Source organism: Salvelinus namaycush, chromosome 29 (assembly GCF_016432855.1).
Source record: "Salvelinus namaycush isolate Seneca chromosome 29, SaNama_1.0, whole genome shotgun sequence".
NCBI classification, from domain to species: Eukaryota; Metazoa; Chordata; class Actinopteri; order Salmoniformes; family Salmonidae; genus Salvelinus; species Salvelinus namaycush.
The window spans coordinates 36,209,240-36,228,703 of record NC_052335.1 but is presented as its reverse complement, the minus strand read 5'-3'; the positions used below and the strand labels follow the sequence as shown (position 1 = coordinate 36,228,703).

General features: G+C 42.9%; 1 protein-coding gene across 3 annotated transcripts; it reads right to left on the bottom strand.

Annotated features, from left to right (window-relative positions):
- Positions 1-1,376: 1,376 nt before the first annotated feature.
- Positions 1,377-10,261, bottom strand: LOC120024532 (zinc finger CCCH domain-containing protein 14-like). Of its 3 annotated transcripts, none has more exons than XM_038968805.1 (10): positions 10,108-10,261; positions 9,191-9,233; positions 8,941-9,066; positions 8,731-8,771; positions 8,302-8,457; positions 7,728-8,104; positions 7,406-7,586; positions 6,228-6,322; positions 5,979-6,085; positions 1,377-1,653 (listed from the first exon to the last, which is right to left on the bottom strand). In XM_038968805.1, the coding sequence occupies exons 3-7, from the start codon at positions 9,030-9,032 to the stop codon at positions 7,548-7,550; spliced, it is 705 nt and encodes a 234-aa protein (XP_038824733.1). In that variant the 5' UTR covers positions 9,033-9,066; positions 9,191-9,233; positions 10,108-10,261; the 3' UTR covers positions 1,377-1,653; positions 5,979-6,085; positions 6,228-6,322; positions 7,406-7,547. The 3 variants fall into 3 exon arrangements, with proteins under 3 accessions (XP_038824733.1, XP_038824734.1, XP_038824735.1); XM_038968806.1 differs by having other exon boundaries at positions 1,377-1,649; XM_038968807.1 differs by having other exon boundaries at positions 7,728-8,101.
- Positions 10,262-19,464: the final 9,203 nt, after the last annotated feature.

Below are 19,464 nucleotides of genomic sequence, written 5' to 3'. Positions count from 1 at the left end.
CATTGTGTTGTAGCCACTGTGCCTCCATCTTGGCTCTCCCTCACCATTGTGTTGTAGCCACTGTGCCTCCATCTTGGCTCTCCCTCACCATTGTGTTGAAGCCACCTTGACCCCATCTTGGCTCTTCCCCACAATTATTTAGGAAGATATAGAAATGCATTTATTAAATGTCTATATTCCTTTTTGGCACATGTATTCTATTACAGACACATTAATGCTGACTTTTAAATTATATGTGAGATAAACATACAAATAATGAAAAAAATTGAAGTTAAATTTTTTGAGATGACTGTTACGCTCCCCACTATAATCACAACATACATGTAAATACATGTAATTTTGTCCTATAACCATTGCATTGAAATAGTGTAGAATTCCATTTATTTAAATGGTGGACTCTTCTTACTAGGGAGTGGCAATATGGCCGACTGGTGGCTTCAAAGCCTCTCAATGGCCAAAACATAGAAAAAACAATCTAGTATTTATATACATCAATGGGAACATGTATATTTACCCACCACCAAAATCAATATTTATGAGTAATCCCTCCCCACCCACAACTTCTCACCTGAATACATTTTTTATTTTTTACTTTGAAGTGGTTGGGCAAAGTATGAAATGTGGGTTGAGAGTTTCACCTTAAAGGTGAATGCACTAAAAGTCATTCTGGATAAGAGCATCTTTTAAAATGACTAAAATCGCCATGTAAATGTGATTTATTGTCTGACTATGAAAAAGCTTCATGCACTTTGTCTCAGTAAACTATGGAGCTATTCCCCTCAGAGCCTGGTTCCTCTAGTCTACCAAGAACAGCCAGATGAGGACTGGTCACCCCTCGGTAGACTAGAGAAACCAGGCTCTGAGAACAGCCAGAAGAGGACTGGTCACCCCTCTGTAGACTAGAGAAACCAGGCTCTGAGGGGTGGCCAGTCCTCTTCTGGCTGTTCTTGGTAGACTAGAGAAACCAGGCTCTGAGAACAGCCAGAAGAGGACTGGTCACCCCCCGGTAGACTAGAGAAACCAGGCTCTAAGAACAGCTAGAAGAGGCCTGGCCACCCCATAGAGCCTGGTTCCTCTCTAGGTTTCTTCCTAGGTTCCTGCCTTTCTAGGGAGTTTTTCTCTGGCCACTGTGCTTCAGTCTCTGTATTGTTTGCTCTTTGTGGTTTTAGGCTGGGTTTCTGTTAAGCACTTTTTTTTGTGACAACTGCTGATGTAAAAAAAAGGCTTTATAAAAATTAATTTCATTGATTGATGTGTGGAAATGGCAGGTCCAGACAGATTTTTAGGGGTGGCACCTAGTCAGTCTAGCAGTGTAATGAAAACACCTCTCGTTCCCAGTTGGCTCCGTCTAAATTGAAAATACACAGACCAACAACTTGACATGTGGAGTACTTTAATATACTTTCAGTAATATAAAAAAAATGTGCCGTACCACCACTTTATAAAACCCTGTAAGTTGTCCGGTTAAAAAAAAATCTGTTAGTTTCACATAAAAATTAAATAAAAGCAAATAAAAAGACTGACCAGATCGTTGATAATTAAACCATAAGAGAATACAAAAATAAAAAATAACTGAATAGCATCATCACATCTTCAATAGGTTCACATCATCTGGATTCAGTCAGTCTCGGCTGCTCGTCTCTTGTAGTCTAGCTAGAAAAACAAAAGAGCTGCATTAGGACAAACCAGAACACAGTTTGGTGATCAGACTCATGAAAGAAGTCACTTAGATTTAAAACAAAAGTGCCAGTAAAAAAATGTTGATTAGAACGAGAAAATTATCAAAACGCAAAATAACATATCCGTGCTTTAACTCTAGACAAACCCAGACATGAAAATGATAGTCATTTTAAAATGGGTGTTAACTATTTAGAGAGTTTGTCCTCTGTGTAGGTAATACTAGGTACAGGACCTTCAGAAAGTATTCACACATTCTTGATAAAAAAAAAAAAAAAATGGGTTACAGCCTCAATAAAATATATATTAAATTGAGATATGTCACGAGCCTACACACAATACCCAATCATGTCAAAGTGAAATTGTTCATACAGTGTGGCAAAAAAGTATTTAGTCAGCCACCAATTGTGCAAGTTCTCCCACTTAAAAAGATGAGAGAGGCCTGTCATTTTCATCATAGGTACACTTCAACTATGACAGACAAAATGAGATTTTTTTTTCCAGAAAATCACATTGTAGGATTTTTAATGAATTTATTTGCAAATTATGGTGGAAAATAAGTATTTGGTCACCTACAAACAAGCAAGATTTCTGGACTCTGTGCAAGAAGTGTTTAACATGATTTTTGAATGACTACCTCATCTCTGTATCCCACACAAACTCAGCAAGAAAAAGAAACATCCTCTCACTGTCAACTGCGTTTATTTTCAGCAAAACTTAACATGTGTAAATATTTGTATGAACATAACAAGATTCAACAACTGAGACATAAACTGAACAAGTTCCACAGACATGTGACTAACAGAAATGGAATAATGTGTCCCTGAACAAAGGGGGGGCAAATTCAAAAGTAACAGTCAGTATCTGGTGTGGCCACCAGCTGCATTAAGTACTGCAGTGCATCTCCTCCTTATGGACTGCACCAGATTTGCCAGTTCTTGCTGTGAGATGTTACCCCAATTTTTCACCAAGGCACCTGCAAGTTCTCTGACATTTCTGGTGCGAATGGCCCTAGCCCTCACCCGCCGATCCAACAGGTCCCAGACGTGCTCAATGGGATTGAGATCCGGGCTCTTCGCTGGCCATGGCAGAACACTGACATTCTTGTCTTGCAGGAAATCACGCACAGAACGAGCAGTATGGCTGGTGGCATTGTCATGCTGGAGGGTCATGTCAGGATGAGCCTGCAGGAAGGGTACCACATGAGGGAGGAGGATGTCTTCCCTGTAACGCAGTGTTGAGATTGCCTGCAATGACAACAAGCTCAGTCCAATGATGCTGTGACACACCGCCCCAGACCATGACGGACCCTCCACCTCGATCCCGCTCCAGAGTACAGGCCTCGGTGTAACGCTCATTCCTTCGACGATAAACGCGAATCCGACCATCACCCCTGATGAGACAAAACCGTGACTCGTCAGTAAAGAGCACTTTTTGCCAGTCCTGTCTGGTCCAGCGACGGTGGGTTTGTGCTCATAGGCGTCGTTGTTGCCGGTGATGTCTGGTGAGGACCTGCCTTACAACAGGCCTACAAGCCCTCAGTCCAGCCTCTCTCAGCCTATTGCGGACAGTCTGAGCACTGATGGAGGGATTGTGCATTCCTGGTGTAACTCTGGCAGTTGTTGTTGCCATCATGTACCTGTCCCGCAGGTGTGATGTTCGGATGTACCGATCCTGTGCAGGTGTTGTTACACGTGGTCTGCCACTGCGAGGACGATCAGCTGTCTGTCCTGTCTCCCTGTAGCGCTGTCTTAGGCGTCTCACAGTACGGACATTGCAATTTATTGCCCTGGCCACATCTGCAGTCCTCATGCCTCCTTGCAGCATGCCCAAGGCACGTTCACACAGATGAGCAGGGACCCTGGGCGTCTTTCTTTTGGTGTTTGTCAGAGTCAGCAGAAAGGCCTCTTTAGTGTCCTAAGTTTTCATAACTGTGACCTTAATTGCCTACCGTCTGTAAGCTGTTAGTGTCTTAATGACCGTTCCACAGGTGCATGTTCATTAATTGTTAATGGTTCATTGAACAAGCATGGGAAACAGTGTTTAAACCCTTTACAATGAAGATCTGTGAAGTTATTTAGATTTTTATGAATTATCTTTGAAAGACAGGGTCCTGAAAAAGGGACGTTTCTTTTTTTGCTGAGTTTACAATTATCTGTGAGTTCCCTCAATCGGGCAGTGGATTAAAAAAAACAGATTTAAACCACAAAGACCAGGGAGAGTTTCCAATGCCTCGTAAAAGAAGGGCACTTATTTGTAGATAGGTTAAAATAAAAAAAATAAACAGACATTGAATATCCCTTTGAGCATTTATTAATTACACTGTGGATGGTGTATCAATACACCCAGTCACTACAGAGATACAGGCGTCCTTCCTAACTCAGTTGCCGGAGAGGAAGGAAACTGCTCAGGGATTTCACCATGAGGCCAATGGTGACTTACAGAGTGTAAAGGCTGTGATAGGAGAAAACTGATGATGGATCAACCTAAATTGACAGAGTGAAAAGGAAGCCTGTACAGAATACAAATATTCAAAAAACATGCATCCTGTTTGCAACAAGGCACTGAAGTAAAACTGAAAAAATGTGGCAAAGAAATGAATTTTATGTCCTGAATAGAAAGTGTTATGTTTGGGGGAAATCCAACACATCACTGAGTACCACTCATCATTTTATAGGTATGCTTGTCATTAGCAAGGACTAGGGATTTGTTGTTTGGATAAATAGAAACGGAAGTCAAAATCCTAGAGGAAAACCTGCTTTCCACCAGACAGAGTTTAATTCACCTTTCAGCAGGACAATAACCTAAAACACAAGACCAAATATACACTGCGAGTTGATTACCAAGAAGACATTGAATGTTCCTGAGTGGCCAAGTTACAGTTTTGACATAAATCTATGGCAAGACCTGAAAATGTCTGTTTAGAAATGATCAACAACCAATTTGACAGAGCTTGAAGAATTTAGAAAATAATAAATGGCCAAATATTGTACAATCGAGGTGTGAAAAGCTCTTAGAGACTTACCCATAAAAAAAATCCTCAGCTGTAATCGCTGCCAAAGGTGCTTCTAACATGTATTGACTACTCAGGGGGTTGACTACTCAGGGGGTTGACTACTCAGGGGGTTGACTACTCAGGGGGTTGACTACTCAGGGGGTTGACTACTCAGGGGGTTGACTACTCAGGGGGTTGACTACTCATCTAACCAAAACATTTTTACAAATGTTAGTTTTTTTTGTCCCACTTTGACATAGTATTCTGTGTCGCTAGTTGACAAAAAAATGAAATAAAAAAGACAAATCCATTTCAATCCCACTTGATAACAACAAAATGTTGTTGTACAGAAAGTAAAGGGGTATGAATACTTTGTGATACTAATAATAATACTAATATAATAATACTGTGTTTATTGTGCATCTGGTTACCTGTTCTGGGCAGGTAATACTAAGTATGTGTAATTACCTGTTCTGGGTAGGTAATACTAAGTATGTGTAATTACCTGTTCTGGGTAGGTAATACTAAGTATGTGTAATGTGTAGTTAGTTACCTGTTCTGGGTAGGTAATACTAAGTCTGTGTAATTACCTGCTCTGGGTAGGTAATTCTAAGTATGTGTAATGCTTGGTTACCTGCTCTGGGTAGGTAATACTAGGTATGTAATGCCTGGTTACCTGCTCTGGGTAGGTAATACTAGGTATGTAATGCCTGGTTACCTGCTCTGGGTAGGTAATACTAGGTATGTAATGCCTGGTTACCTGCTCTGGGTAGGTAATACTAGGTATGTAATGCCTGGTTACCTGCTCTGGGTAGGTAATACTAGGTATGTAATGCCTGGTTACCTGCTCTGGGTAGGTAATACTAGGTATGTAATGCCTGGTTACCTGCTCTGGGTAGGTAATACTAGGTATGTAATGCCTGGTTACCTGCTCTGGGTAGGTAATACTAGGTATGTAATGCCTGGTTACCTGCTCTGGGTAGGTAATACTAGGTATGTAATGCCTGGTTACCTGCTCTGGGTAGGTAATACTAGGTATGTAATGCCTGGTTACCTGCTCTGGGTAGGTAATACTAGGTATGTAATGCCTGGTTACCTGCTCTGGGTAGGTAATACTAGGTATGTAATGCCTGGTTACCTGCTCTGGGTAGGTAATACTAGGTATGTAATGCCTGGTTACCTGCTCTGGGTAGGTAATACTAGGTATGTAATGCCTGGTTACCTGCTCTGGGTAGGTAATACTAGGTATGTAATGCCTGGTTACCTGCTCTGGGTAGGTAATACTAGGTATGTAATGCCTGGTTACCTGCTCTGGGCCTTAGTCCACTTGAGGGCGTGTCTGGGAGGGACCGAGGCAGTGGGGTGGTAGAAGGTGCAGCCAGTACGTTTACACTGGGCTCCAAACCGACAAGGCTGACAGAGACAGGAGACAGAACACGTTACAGTCTTCTTCATGATCAGCCACGTCTTCATTGATACCACAACATGTTAGTTAACAGAATAGAATCACACACACACACACACAATAAGCCCTCAATCATTATTAGTATCTGACCTTGGGATGGTAGAACAGGCAGCTCATCTTCTTACACTCTGGGAAGAAAGAACAGACACTTCTGGACTGGGGAGGAGTCACTGCAGGAAGACAAACTAAGAAAAACCCCCACTGCTGTTAGAACAATTATAACTTCCACTCGAACTAAATGTCCTCAGGCTTCCACTCGAACTAAATGTCCTCAGGCTTCCACTCGAACTAAATGTCCTCAGGCTTCCACTCTAACTAAATGTCCTCAGGCTTCCACTCTAACTAAATGTCCTCAGGCTTCCACTCTAACTAAATGTCCTCAGGCTTCCACTCTAACTAAATGTCCTCAGGCTTCCACTCTAACTAAATGTCCTCAGGCTTCCACTCTAACTAAATGTCCTCAGGCTTCCACTCTAACTAAATGTCCTCAGGCTTCCACTCTAACTAAATGTCCTCAGGCTTCCACTCTAACTAAATGTCCTCAGGCTTCCACTCTAACTAAATGTCCTCAGGCTTCCACTCTAACTAAATGTCCTCAGGCTTCCACTCTAACTAAATGTCCTCAGGCTTCCACTCTAACTAAATGTCCTCAGGCTTCCACTCTAACTAAATGTCCTCAGGCTTCCACTCTAACTAAATGTCCTCAGGCTTCCACTCTAACTAAATGTCCTCAGGCTTCCACTCTAACTAAATGTCCTCAGGCTTCCACTCTAACTAAATGTCCTCAGGCTTCCACTCTAACTAAATGTCCTCAGGCTTCCACTCTAACTAAATGTCCTCAGGCTTCCACTCTAACTAAATGTCCTCAGCTCAGGCTTCCACTCTAACTAAATGTCCTCAGGCTTCCACTCTAACTAAATGTCCTCAGGCTTCCACTCTAACTAAATGTCCTCAGGCTTCCACTCTAACTAAATGTCCTCAGGCTTCCACTCGAACTAAATGTCCTCAGGCTTCCACTCGAACTAAATGTCCTCAGGCTTCCACTTGAACTAAATGTCCTCAGGCTTCCACTTGAACTAAATGTCCTCAGGCTTCCACTTGAACTAAATGTCCTCAGGCTTCCACTTGAACTAAATGTCCTCAGGCTTCCACTCTAACTAACTGGGAGTAAGAGCTACAATTTAACAAAAGAAATACAGAGTAGATAACATGTAGTGAAAAGGAGAGAGCATAAAAGAGAGACAGTGATGGTGTGTGCGTTCTCTTACCTGCGTTCTGGTTTGGAAAGCATGGACACTCTGCTGGACATGCTCTTGACGCCGTATCCTTCATCCTCCTCGTCATCCTCCTCCTCCAGCTCGTCACTGTCTGGACCCTCGTCAGCCGCCTGGTTCACCCGCACCACGGCGCTCACCACTGGGGCCTTACGCTTCCTCGTTTCCCACTGTGCTGGAGACAACAACACCAGAAAAGACAGTTAGGAAAAAAGCAATACTGATGTGAAGGTGTAACAGCGTAATCTGTAGTCCGGTTTTATTCAACTAACTAACATGGACCACATACACACAGTTTGGTGAAGGTGATCTGTACCCTGCTGCTGCCTCCAACTCTGTATGCCCTCCAGTCTCTGCTGCTCCTACTATCCATGTGATAGCTGCCGTGCTGATGCCTGCTGTGAGACCCCGAGGATCCCTCTGACGACCTGTAGGCGTCTGCCGACCTGCCTGTCCCTGAGGAAGGCCTGCCCTGGGGGCGGCTGGTAGATCTGAGTCGCCGCCCGCACTCCTCTTCCTCCAGAGTTAGATCCACGCAGGCGACCAGGCAGGACGCCCATGTCCACGGGGTCCTCGTCGATGAGTTCATCGTCCAGCTCGGGCTTGATGTCGATGACGGCCTCGGAGGATGCCACCTGGGGCTCGACCGTGGAGGTACGGCTGGACGGGGAGGTCTTGTCTGAGGAGACCCTTCTAGACAGAATGGCAGTACAGTTAGTGAGAGTCAAAAGCTGGGCTGTTTGCTTACGATAAAATGCTGAAGCTCTTGAACGACATGTAGGTCTTCAGAGGTCTTATGAGTTAGTGTTAGGGCTCTTCCACATTATCAAAGCCAACTAGAACAGTGATATTTTCAACATTTAATCCATGTCTCAAAAATCAACACTTACCTGTGCTCATGGGCGGAGCTGGACACGCGGGCCTCCGTCCTATCAGAGAGCGAACTGGACACCACAAGCCCCTTTGACCCCCCCCACCCTTCCTCTGGCTCTTCGCAGCTGAGATGCCAGCTTCAGAGTAGAGCGGAGGCCTCATCGACTCTGGTTCTAGATATACACACGGAGAGAGAGATTGTCAATTTAGTTACACATGGACAGATAACATGTCAACAGATATAGCATTTGTTTAAAAATGCATTGTCTCTATTCAAGAACAGAAAAGAGTAGACACTCAACACACAAGATTACTTTATATTACAGTATTATAACAACCCTGGCCTTGAAGTCTGTTACATAACCATCTCGGGTTCTTTTTGTATCAGCCGCTACAGTATTACTTTCAGTGAAAGCACAGACTCCTTTGGTGTAACCTGAATTTACCTACTGCCACAGACCTCCGTTTCTCCAGGACTCCGTGTAACCTGTTAATGACAACACACCAGGGTTAGGAGAAGCGTTTACACCTAACTAGCTATAACCTGGCCCCAGATCTGTTTGTGCCATCTTGCCAAACAGCAATTCAATTACCTTAGAATTTGGCAAAATAGTACAAACAGATCTGGGACCAGACCTAGCTGGTTAGCTACATACCAGACAATAAACTTGATGGTATTGTTTCCAAGGAAGAGGGCCAGGTCGTCAGACATCTGCTGTGAAGTCTTCTTGTTGGCCACCATCACCATGATATAGTCTGGTAGCTCTTCATCTTGGGGAGACCTAGTTACGACAGTTAACAAAATCACATCTGAAGCAAGAGATTCTACAACCCCTTTTAGAAGGTAAACAGTCAAGATTGCAGCTGATGCACATGAGTTCAAACGCTGATGATATTTACACTTACCAACATAGGCATCAAGTTCTTGAAGTTTCCCCTTGATAGCAGCCTAAAAAAAATGTATATTAAAAAAAATACATTGTGAATTGCTAGCCTTGGTCAAAAAGACAACCTAGCTCCTGTAACGTTAAATGTACCCGTTTGCAATGACTCTCTCGCATTCCCTTGCCTGGCTAGCCAACGTAGCTATATTTATCTGGATAACGTTCAGAGCAATTATTATCATGCCAAAATGCACGCATAAAGTGTAATTAGATGTCATTGTATTTTTCGACACCTTTACACAAATTTTCTCATGGGTTAACTAGCTAGCGTTACTTAGGGTGTATTCATTCCGCCGATTCTGTTGCAAAACGTTTCTTAAACGGAAGCAAACGGGGATGGACCAACCTGCATTTGTCCAATAGAAACTCTCGTTTCTATCGGCGTTTTGCAACTGTTTGGACTACTGATTAAAACCCCATTACTCCAAACAGTTTGAAAACGTTCCGTTTTTGCAACGAAAACTAGTGTTTCTATTGGACAGGTTCAGCAAACAGTGAGGGACCTACCTGAATCTCTCAAATAGAAACGCTAGCTTTCGTTGCAAAGGGACGTGGGGACACACTTTTTACGCCACTTCGATGGTTGGAGAGCATTTTCGCAAACCCTTTCCTAACCTTATTAACCTCAGTCCCCTAACATGCAACGTTAATTCTCCCAACCTGCCACGAAAAAGTCACTTCCGTATCGAAGTCGTGTGAAAATAGTTTTTATCAGTTGCTGGTACGGGTACAGTAGCTAGCTACGTTTCCAAGACAAATAGTAGTATTATTGCTGTTGGTCCCACCATTTTTGTTATATGTATACTTTGACAATGTAGGTAAATTAACTTGACATGTCAATAAAGTCTATTGATTTGAATTGTATCGAAATAACCTCACCCGTATTTTCTTGCTTATTTCTGTGCCGATCTCCATGTTTGCGTGTGATGTACTTAAAACTAAGATTCGTTATTAAAAAATAAGCTGATAATTCCTAAAAGTAAACTCCCTGCTAACAAAAACAGTAGCACCGCTGAATGTAAAATGCTAATGCTTGCAAACACACTCGCAATGCAGTATGGGATACTGGAGGCTCAGGACTAGATACCTGCTATTTTTTATAATGTAGAATCATCTGTATACATACAAGAAGTATACAAATAGACAATGATAACATATGCTAGAGGGTAACACAAGTTACAGATTATACAAAGACCTTAAAAGAAACACACATATTGATTGTTTTAAAAGATACGTGGTTTCCAGGACCTTGTGTTTGTTCTTCTTCCTCTGTGGGTTTTATGGCGGACTACACCCCAAAAGGTGTTAACCAAAAAAATGAAATACAAATAAATAAATCCATACATAATAGTAAAACTTAATCCACCCTAATAAAAATAGTACATTGCCAAAACAAACAAAACAAAACCCGCTTCTTCCTTCTTGTAGTTCTCCATATCTCCCTTTTCAGGCTCTAGGACCTGAGAGGGTGGTACAGCTTGTGCCAATATTCCATGTAACTCCTTTGCTGAAAATCTTTCAGCCCCAGGAACCGCTCCGCTGCAATCACTACGATTTCTATCTTCCTGGACCTACTCTCCACCTTGTCAGTGCCATTAATTACCACAGCTATAAAGGCCACAAAGTCCACCATCTTAACCTTAAAAATGTCAGGATCCTGCTGGTGAAAGGCAACCCCTGCATCCTGCAGTGTAGGCCTATCCACTACCATGAACTCTTCTGATGCACCATTCAACCTCTTAACCCTTTTCACAGCTGCTGCATATGAAATGCTCTGTACAACCCTGACTTTGGCCACCTCGTTCTCTTTCACCCTTGTGGGGCATTCGAAAGACGTGGCTTCATGGTTCCCACCTCACTTTTATAACACATAATATGATCTTTTCCACAACTTGGACATCTCGGCTTCTCCCTTCTGCAAACACTTGCTATATGACCAAAAGCTTTACAATGATGCCGCTGCGTTGGTCTTGGGATAAATGCTCTGACTCTGTAGTTAATATACCCTAACTTCACTTGAGTAGGGAGAGACTCCATATCAAAAACAAAAGAACAGATAGACTCTTCACGTTTTCACCATTCACAACACGATTCATCCGACGTGCTTCAATCACTGCAGGAATATTTTTTAATCTCTTCAAAATCGACTTCCTATGAGACGTCAGATATAACCCCCTTGAGGGGTGCCCTGTTCCGAAGAGACACACAAGACACTTCAAATTCGACCGTGAAGGCCTGATTCATGCAGTCTCCTCTGAACAGTTGATGTTGAGATGTGTCTGTTTGTTGAACTCTGTGAAGCTATAGAGATATCTACTGCAGTCCTCATCCTCCACATACAACACCTGTTCTGCCAGTCACATTCTGTTAAATGTCCCCAAAGCACACACATCCCTGGATCGCTCGTCTTTTCAGTTGCAGCTAGTGACTGGAATGAGCTGCAACAAACAGTCAAACTGGACAGTTTTATCTCAATCTCTTCATTCAAAGACTCAATCATGGACACGCTTACTGACAGTTGTGGCTGCTTTGCGTGATGTATTGTTGTCTCTACCTTCTTGCCCCTTGTGCTTTTGTCCGTGCCCAATAATGTTTGTACCGTGTTTTGTGCTGCTACCATGTTGTGTTGTTGCTATGTTGTGTTGCTACCATGTTGTTGTGATGTTGTGTTGCTACCATGCTGTGTTGTCATGTGTTGCTGCCATGCTATGTTGTTGTCTTAGGTCTCTCTTTATGTAGTGTTGTGTTGTGTCTCTCTTGTGATGAGTGTTTTGTCCAATATTTTAATTACATTTATTTTTATTTTTAATCCCAGCCCCCGTCCCCGCAGGACGCCTTTTGCATTTTGGTAAGCCCTCATTGTAAATAAGAATTTGTTCTTAACTGACTTGCCTAGTTAAATAAAAGGTTAAATACATAATTTCATATGTGTTATTTCATAGTTTTGATGTCTTCACTATTATTCTACAATGTGTAAAAATAAAGAAATATCCTTGAATAAGTAGGTGTTCGAAAACTTTTGACTGGTACTTGTATATTTACAAATAACATATGGGGGATTGGAAATGATGCTGATAATTACATTGATGGAAGCTACAACCTATCTGCAATATTAAAGCTGATCTACCTCCCAAAATTGTTTGAATAAAATATCTATAAATTAAGAAGGTGCTCCTAATGTTTTGTCCAGTCAGTGTATACTCCTACATGTTGGTTAACCAATGAACACTAGGGGGCAGACTGTGACTGTTACAAACAACAGTGTTGAATTTGTATCAGTTTATACACCAATAACTTCAACAGCTCAACAGAACACATCTCAGTCAACTCTCTTCAACAGCTCAACAGAACACATCTCCTTAAACTCTCTTCAACAGCTCAACAGAACACATCTCCTTAAACTCTCTTCAACGTCTTCAACAGCTCAACAGAACACATCTCATTAAACTCTCTTTAACGTCTTCAACAGCTCAACAGAACACATCTCAGTCAACTCTCTTTAACGTCTTTAACAGCTCAACAGAACACATCTCATTAAACTCTCTTCAACAGCTCAACAGAACACATCTCATTAAACTCTCTTCAACCGCTCAACAGAACACATCTCATTAAACTCTCTTCAACCACTCAACAGAACACATCTCATTAAACTCTCTTCAACAGCTCAACAGAACACATCTCATTAAACTCTCTTCAACAGCTCAACAGAACACATCTCATTAAACTCTCTTCAACCGCTCAACAGAACACATCTCATTAAACTCTCAACAGAACACATCTCATTAAACTCTCTTTAACCGCTCAACAGAACACATCTCATTAAACTCTCTTCAACAGCTCAACAGAACACATCTCATTAAACTCTCTTTAACATCTTCAACAGCTCAACAGAACACATCTCATTAAACTCTCTTCAACCGCTCAACAGAACACATCTCATTAAACTCTCAACAGAACACATCTCATTAAACTCTCTTTAACCGCTCAACAGAACACATCTCATTAAACTCTCTTCAACCGCTCAACAGAACACATCTCATTAAACTCTCTTCAACAGCTCAACAGAACACATCTCATTAAACTCTCTTCAACCGCTCAACAGAACACATCTCATTAAACTCTCTTTAACCGCTCAACAGAACACATCTCATTAAACTCTCTTCAACCGCTCAACAGAACACATCTCATTAAACTCTCTTTAACCGCTCAACAGAACACATCTCATTAAACTCTCTTCAACAGCTCAACAGAACACATCTCATTAAACTCTCTTTAACATCTTCAACAGCTCAACAGAACACATCTCAGTCAACTCTCTTCAACAGCTCAACAGAACACATCTCATTAAACTCTCTTCAACCGCTCAACAGAACACATCTCATTAAACTCTCTTTAACCGCTCAACAGAACACATCTCATTAAACTCTCTTCAACCGCTCAACAGAACACATCTCATTAAACTCTCTTTAACGTCTTCAACAGCTCAACAGAACACATCTCAGTCAACTCACTTCAACAGCTCAACAGAACACATCTCATTAAACTCTTTTCAACCGCTCAACAGAACACATCTCATTAAACTCTCTTTAACGTCTTTAACAGCTCAACAGAACACATCTCAGTCAACTCACTTCAACAGCTCAACAGAACACATCTCAGTCAACTCACTTCAACAGCTCAACAGAACACATCTCTGTCAACTCTCTTTATCATCTCAGTCAACCACAGGTTGGTGGCACCTTAATTGGGGAGGACGGGCTCGTGTTAATGGCTGGAGCCGTCCTCTCCTCAGCAGCCTCCACTGCATTCACCTCATGTGTTCACAGGATGACAGAAAGGACACAATATCAGTTGGATGACAAAGCAAGCAGTGAAAGCGTTACCATGTTAATCTCTCAATACCACTAGGTTGACGCAAGTGAAGTTTAATCCAGCGTTGTAGATTTGAACTCAGCAGTTATTCATTCTTAAAGTCATTACTTAATATATTGAGTTTATATACCAATTCTGGGGTCAATTTGAATAATGGTTGAAATTAAGATGTGTCAAATATTTTCAGCATCAGTTTAGTGGTATATTTCGGTCATCTTTCAATTCTCTGTTCGTGTAAATTATTTGAATCTTATTTGGTACACTACACATTAGCATTCTAAAATACTTCAATAGACTCTCACAGCTGTAATACATTGACTGTACAAGTGGCAGGACTTCCAGTTTATATACTGAACAAATATATAAACACAACATGTAAAGTGTTAGTCCCATGTTTCATTATCTGAAATAAAAGATCCCAGAAATGCACAAAAAGCTTATTTCTCAAAAAATCTTGTCCACAAATTTGTTTACATCCCTGTTAGTGAGCATTTCTCCTTTGCCAAGATAATCCATCCACCTGTCAGGTGTGGCATATCAAGAAGCTGATTAAACAGCATAATCATTACACAGGTGCACCTTGTGCTGCGTACAATAGAAGGCCACTCTAAAATGTGCAGTTTTGTCACACAACACAATGCCACAGATGTATTTTTGAGAGAGCGCACAATTGGCATGCTGACTGCAGGAATGTCCACCAGACCTGTTGCCAGAAAATTGAATGTTAATTTCTCTACTATAAGCCGTCTCTAACGTTGTTTTACAGAACGTGGCTGTACGTCCAACCGGCCTCACAACCGCAGACCACGTGCAACCACGCCAGCCCAGGACCTCCACATCCGTTTTCTTCACCCGTGGTATTGTCTGAGACCAGCCACCCGGACAGCTGATGAAACTGAGGAGTATTTCTGTCTGTAAAAGTCATTTTTGTGGGGAAAATCTCATTCTGATTGGTTGGGCCTGGCTCCCCAGTGGGTAGGCTTATGCCCTCCCACGTCCACCCATGGCTGCACCCCTTGCAAATGATTCTGAGGATTACCATTACACATACAAAGAATGAGTTATTAATAGTTTCCTTGTTTTTTGAGATATCAATACCAAAATCTTAGGGACGCCCATGATAGCTATGACAAGTTGATAGGCCACTGTGGAGTGGATTGATCAGATTTTTTGATTTGTCAATAACTCAGCCATCTTTTGACCAACTAAGTTAAGGCGTACCATACGGTCTGCATCTCAAATTTGGTTTCATATGGTCATATTTTCTTGAGAAGACCAAATATTTGTAGCATATTTTAGCATCTTAGCATCTTAGCATCTTAGCATCTTAGCATCTTAGCATCTTAGCATCTTAGCATCTTAGCATAGTAGCATCTTAGCATAGTAGCATTTTAGCATATTAGCGTATGTGCATTTCTAGTGTGGGCATCTTTGAATGCATCAATGTTATTTTCCCCAACTCTTTAGGGATTACTGTGATGAATCCAAAGCCCAATTTTGGAGTGAATCTGACTTTTAGTCCATGAGAAGAAGATTGTTTCTGATTATTTTAAGCATTAGCATTACATTAGCATCACTAAAGTGAATTATTAATAGTTTCCTTAAAAAAAAAAAAAAGATATCAATGCCAAACTTAGCATGGTTCATCAAACTAAGTTCAGAGATGTACCATGGACCTACATACCGGTGTTAATTTAATCTTTAATGACTTAGCTTTTCTCAAACTAAGTTAAAAGCGATGTAGCATGGGCCTACGAACCGGTGTTAATTTTGTCTTATTCTATCCAGACGGACCTTATTGGTCCTTGAGTCAGATTTGTTCAGCATGAGGAGAGACCCCTACATACAAAGTTTCAAGTCTCAAGGTCAAATGACTGATATGAAGGTTTAAGTGAGGCTGCTTATTACAGTGCCTCCTAAAGGTCAATCGGTGCCATTCTTTTAGACTCAGTTACGCATAGCCTCTGGTTTCTGTGTGGCAAATTATAAAATAAGTCACCCATCTATACATTAATTGTTTGACCTTGCCAATAAAAAAAATTATACAAATCTGCCAATAACACCAAGTTTCTCAGCCTGAATTAAACATATGACTTAGGAAAAACACATGTAAATGAGAACAGTTTCATGGTTTTTATCCCCTGGGCCTACTGACGCGATGCCAAGTAAAGCAAAGTGCTTGGGTGGGTGACCAATGACGACAGATGTTACAGATGTCACACAATGCCCTGAGTACCACTACCTGGTAGGTCCAGGGGGGGGGGGGGGGGTTACTGTAGTATTACGTCCTGGCTTTGTCTATGGTGTATTGCGTCCCTTAGGGCAGTGTTTCCCAAACTCCGTCCTGGGGACTCCAAGAGGTGTACGTTTGGCACCTTTTGTTTTTTTGCCCTAGCCCTACACAGCTGATTCAAACAATCAAAGCTAGATGATGTGCTAAGGCAAAACTTATTTTTTTTTATGTGGGCAACAAAAAAAAAAACTATATGTGAGAACCAGCCCACTGCTTCTCGTCAGAGGTTAATTACGCGGCTGTTTTCTGTTTCTTCTCAGGGAAAGCTTCCTGTTTTGCAGCCGCTCAGTGCCACCCAACAGGAAGGATCTCGCTCTCTCCTTCTAGACAAGGTTCTCTCTCTCTCCCTCAGGCCCCCCTGTCTGGTGAGTCCATTCGCGTGTCATTGTTGTTGACAGTGTCAAAGCCACAGCCTACGCTTCTGCCTCTGTGACTGCCAGCCAGGGACAATAAGCTGGTGTCATCTCAGATATTGTATGTCGTTTGTGTTTAGTTTAGGGGTGGCAGGTAGCCTAGCGGCAGGTAGCCTAGTGGTTGCGGCAGGTAGCCTAGGGGTTAGAGCAGGTAGCCTAGCGGCAGGTAGCCTAGCGGCAGGTAGCCTAGTGGTTAGAGCAGGTCGCCTACTGGTTAGAGCAGGTAGCCTAGTGGTTAGAGCAGGTAACCTAGTGGTTAGATGCAGGTAGCCTAGTGGTTAGAGCAGGTAGCCTAGTGGTTAGAGCAGGTAGCCTAGTGGTTAGAGCAGGTGGCCTAGTGGTTAGAGCAGGTGGCCTAGTGGTTAGAGCAGGTAGCCTAGTAGTTAGAGCAGGTAACCTAGTGGTTAGAGCAGGTAGCCTAGTGGTTAGAGCAGGTGGCCTAGTGGTTAGAGCAGGTAGCCTAGTGGTTAGAGCAGGGAGCCTAGTGGTTAGAGCAGGGAGCCTAGTGGTTAGAGAAGGTAGCCTAGTGGTTAGAGCAGGTAGCCTAGTGGTTAGAGCAGGTAACCTAGTGGTTAGAGGCAGGTGACCTAGTGGTTAGAGCAGGTAACCTAGTGGTTAGAGCAGGTAGCCTAGTGGTTAGAGGCAGGTGACCTAGTGGTTAGAGCAGGTAGCCTAGTGGTTAGAGCAGGGAGCCTAGTGGTTAGAGCAGGGAGCCTAGTGGTTAGAGAAGGTAGCCTAGTGGTTAGAGCAGGTAGCCTAGTGGTTAGAGCAGGTAGCCTAGTGGTTAGAGCAGGTAACCTAGTGGTTAGAGGCAGGTGACCTAGTGGTTAGAGCAGGTAGCCTAGTGGTTAGAGCAGGTAACCTAGTGGTTAGAGGCAGGTGACCTAGTGGTTAGAGCAGGTAGCCTAGTGGTTAGAGCAGGTAGTCTAGTGGTTAGAGCAGGTAGACTAGTGGTTAGAGCAGGTAGCCTAGTGGTTAGAGCAGGTAACCTAGTGGTTAGAGGCAGGTGACCTAGTGGTTAGAGCAGGTAGCCTAGTGGTTAGAGCAGGTAGCCTAGTGGTTAGAGCAGGTAACCTAGTGGTTAGAGGCAGGTGACCTAGTGGTTAGAGCAGGTAGCCTAGTGGTTAGAGCAGGTAGTCTAGTGGTTAGAGCAGGTAGCCTAGTGGTTAGAGCAGGTAGTCTAGTGGTTAGAGCAGGTAGCCTAGTGGTTAGAGCAGGTAGCCTAGTGGTTAGAGCAGGTAGTCTAGTGGTTAGAGCAGGTAACCTAGTGGTTAGAGCAGGTAGTCTAGTGGTTAGAGCAGGTAACCTAGTGGTTAGAGCAGGTAGCCTAGTGGTTAGAGCAGGTAGTCTAGTGGTTAGAGCAGGTAACCTAGTGGTTAGAGCAGGTAGCCTAGTGGTTAGAGCAGGTAGCCTAGTGGTTAGAGCAGGTAGTCTAGTGGTTAGAGCAGGTAACCTAGTGGTTAGAGCATTGGCCCAGTAACCTGATCTGAATCTCTGAGCTGACAAAGTAATAAGAAATCTCAACAAGGCAATTAACCCACTGTTTCCCAGGTAGGCCGTCGTTGTAAATAAGAATTTATTCTTAACTGACTTGCCTAGTTAAAATAGATGAATCTTTATACGTACTTGTAGAGGGAGTACTGAGACAATGCCAGATTCCATTCAGCCATTTACAGTACTTTATCTAAACCCAATGGGTGATCGTTCAATAGCTGTCAGTCAGTTTGATTACAGACCGTCTGGTACAGTTACGAGTCCGCTGTACGAACCCAGTGAACTTTAAACAATGTTCATCAGGGAGAACCACATGGCTGGAGATTGTGCTTCTCTATAGCTTCTGGTGGTTAGATTAGAAACTCTGTAGGGACACGCCCCATAACACGCCCCTAACAAGCCCCTAACACGCCCCTAACACGCCCCCAACACACCCCTAACACGCCCCTAACACGCCCCTAACACGCCCCTAGGTCTCTCTGTATGTAGTAGTAACCTAATCTGAATCTGATCTCTGATAATACCACATGATGATATCCCACAGCTTCCCCTTGCCAATGATTTGTTGCCTTGTGAGGTGTTGACATATCTAAAGTCTCCTGAGTGCAACTCAAACGACCCCTCTCTAATATAGACAACTCTTATTTCAGCAGCGTAAGGAGGAGCAAAGACAATCTGGTTTGGACTGGGTCTCCACCTGCAAAAACTATAATGGTATTTGTGTGTGTGTGTGTGTGTGTGTGTGTGAGTGTGTGTGTGTTCCTGTGTGTGTGTGTTCCTGTGTGTGTGTGATATTGTGTGTGTGTGTGTTCCTGTGTGTGTGTGTGTGTTCCTGTGTGTGTGTGTGTGTGTGTGTGTGTGTGTGAGTGTGTGCGTGTGTTTCTGTGTGTGTGCGTGTCTGTGTTTTTCAGGTTTTCGGTCATTCTTCTAGCTGATCGTCAGTGGAGCCTGTGACTCTGGGGTTTGTGTGTGTGCTGCGGTTAGGCGTCACAGGTCCTTCTTACAGTAAATCTCACACCACCGTCACCGTCACAGTCACAGCGTCATCAACCCCCAGGGCCTCATGGAGGTCTGCAGTCTTTTCTCTTCCATGTCCTGTGAAGCGTGTCGCACACACACACACACACACACACACACACACACACACACACACACACACACACA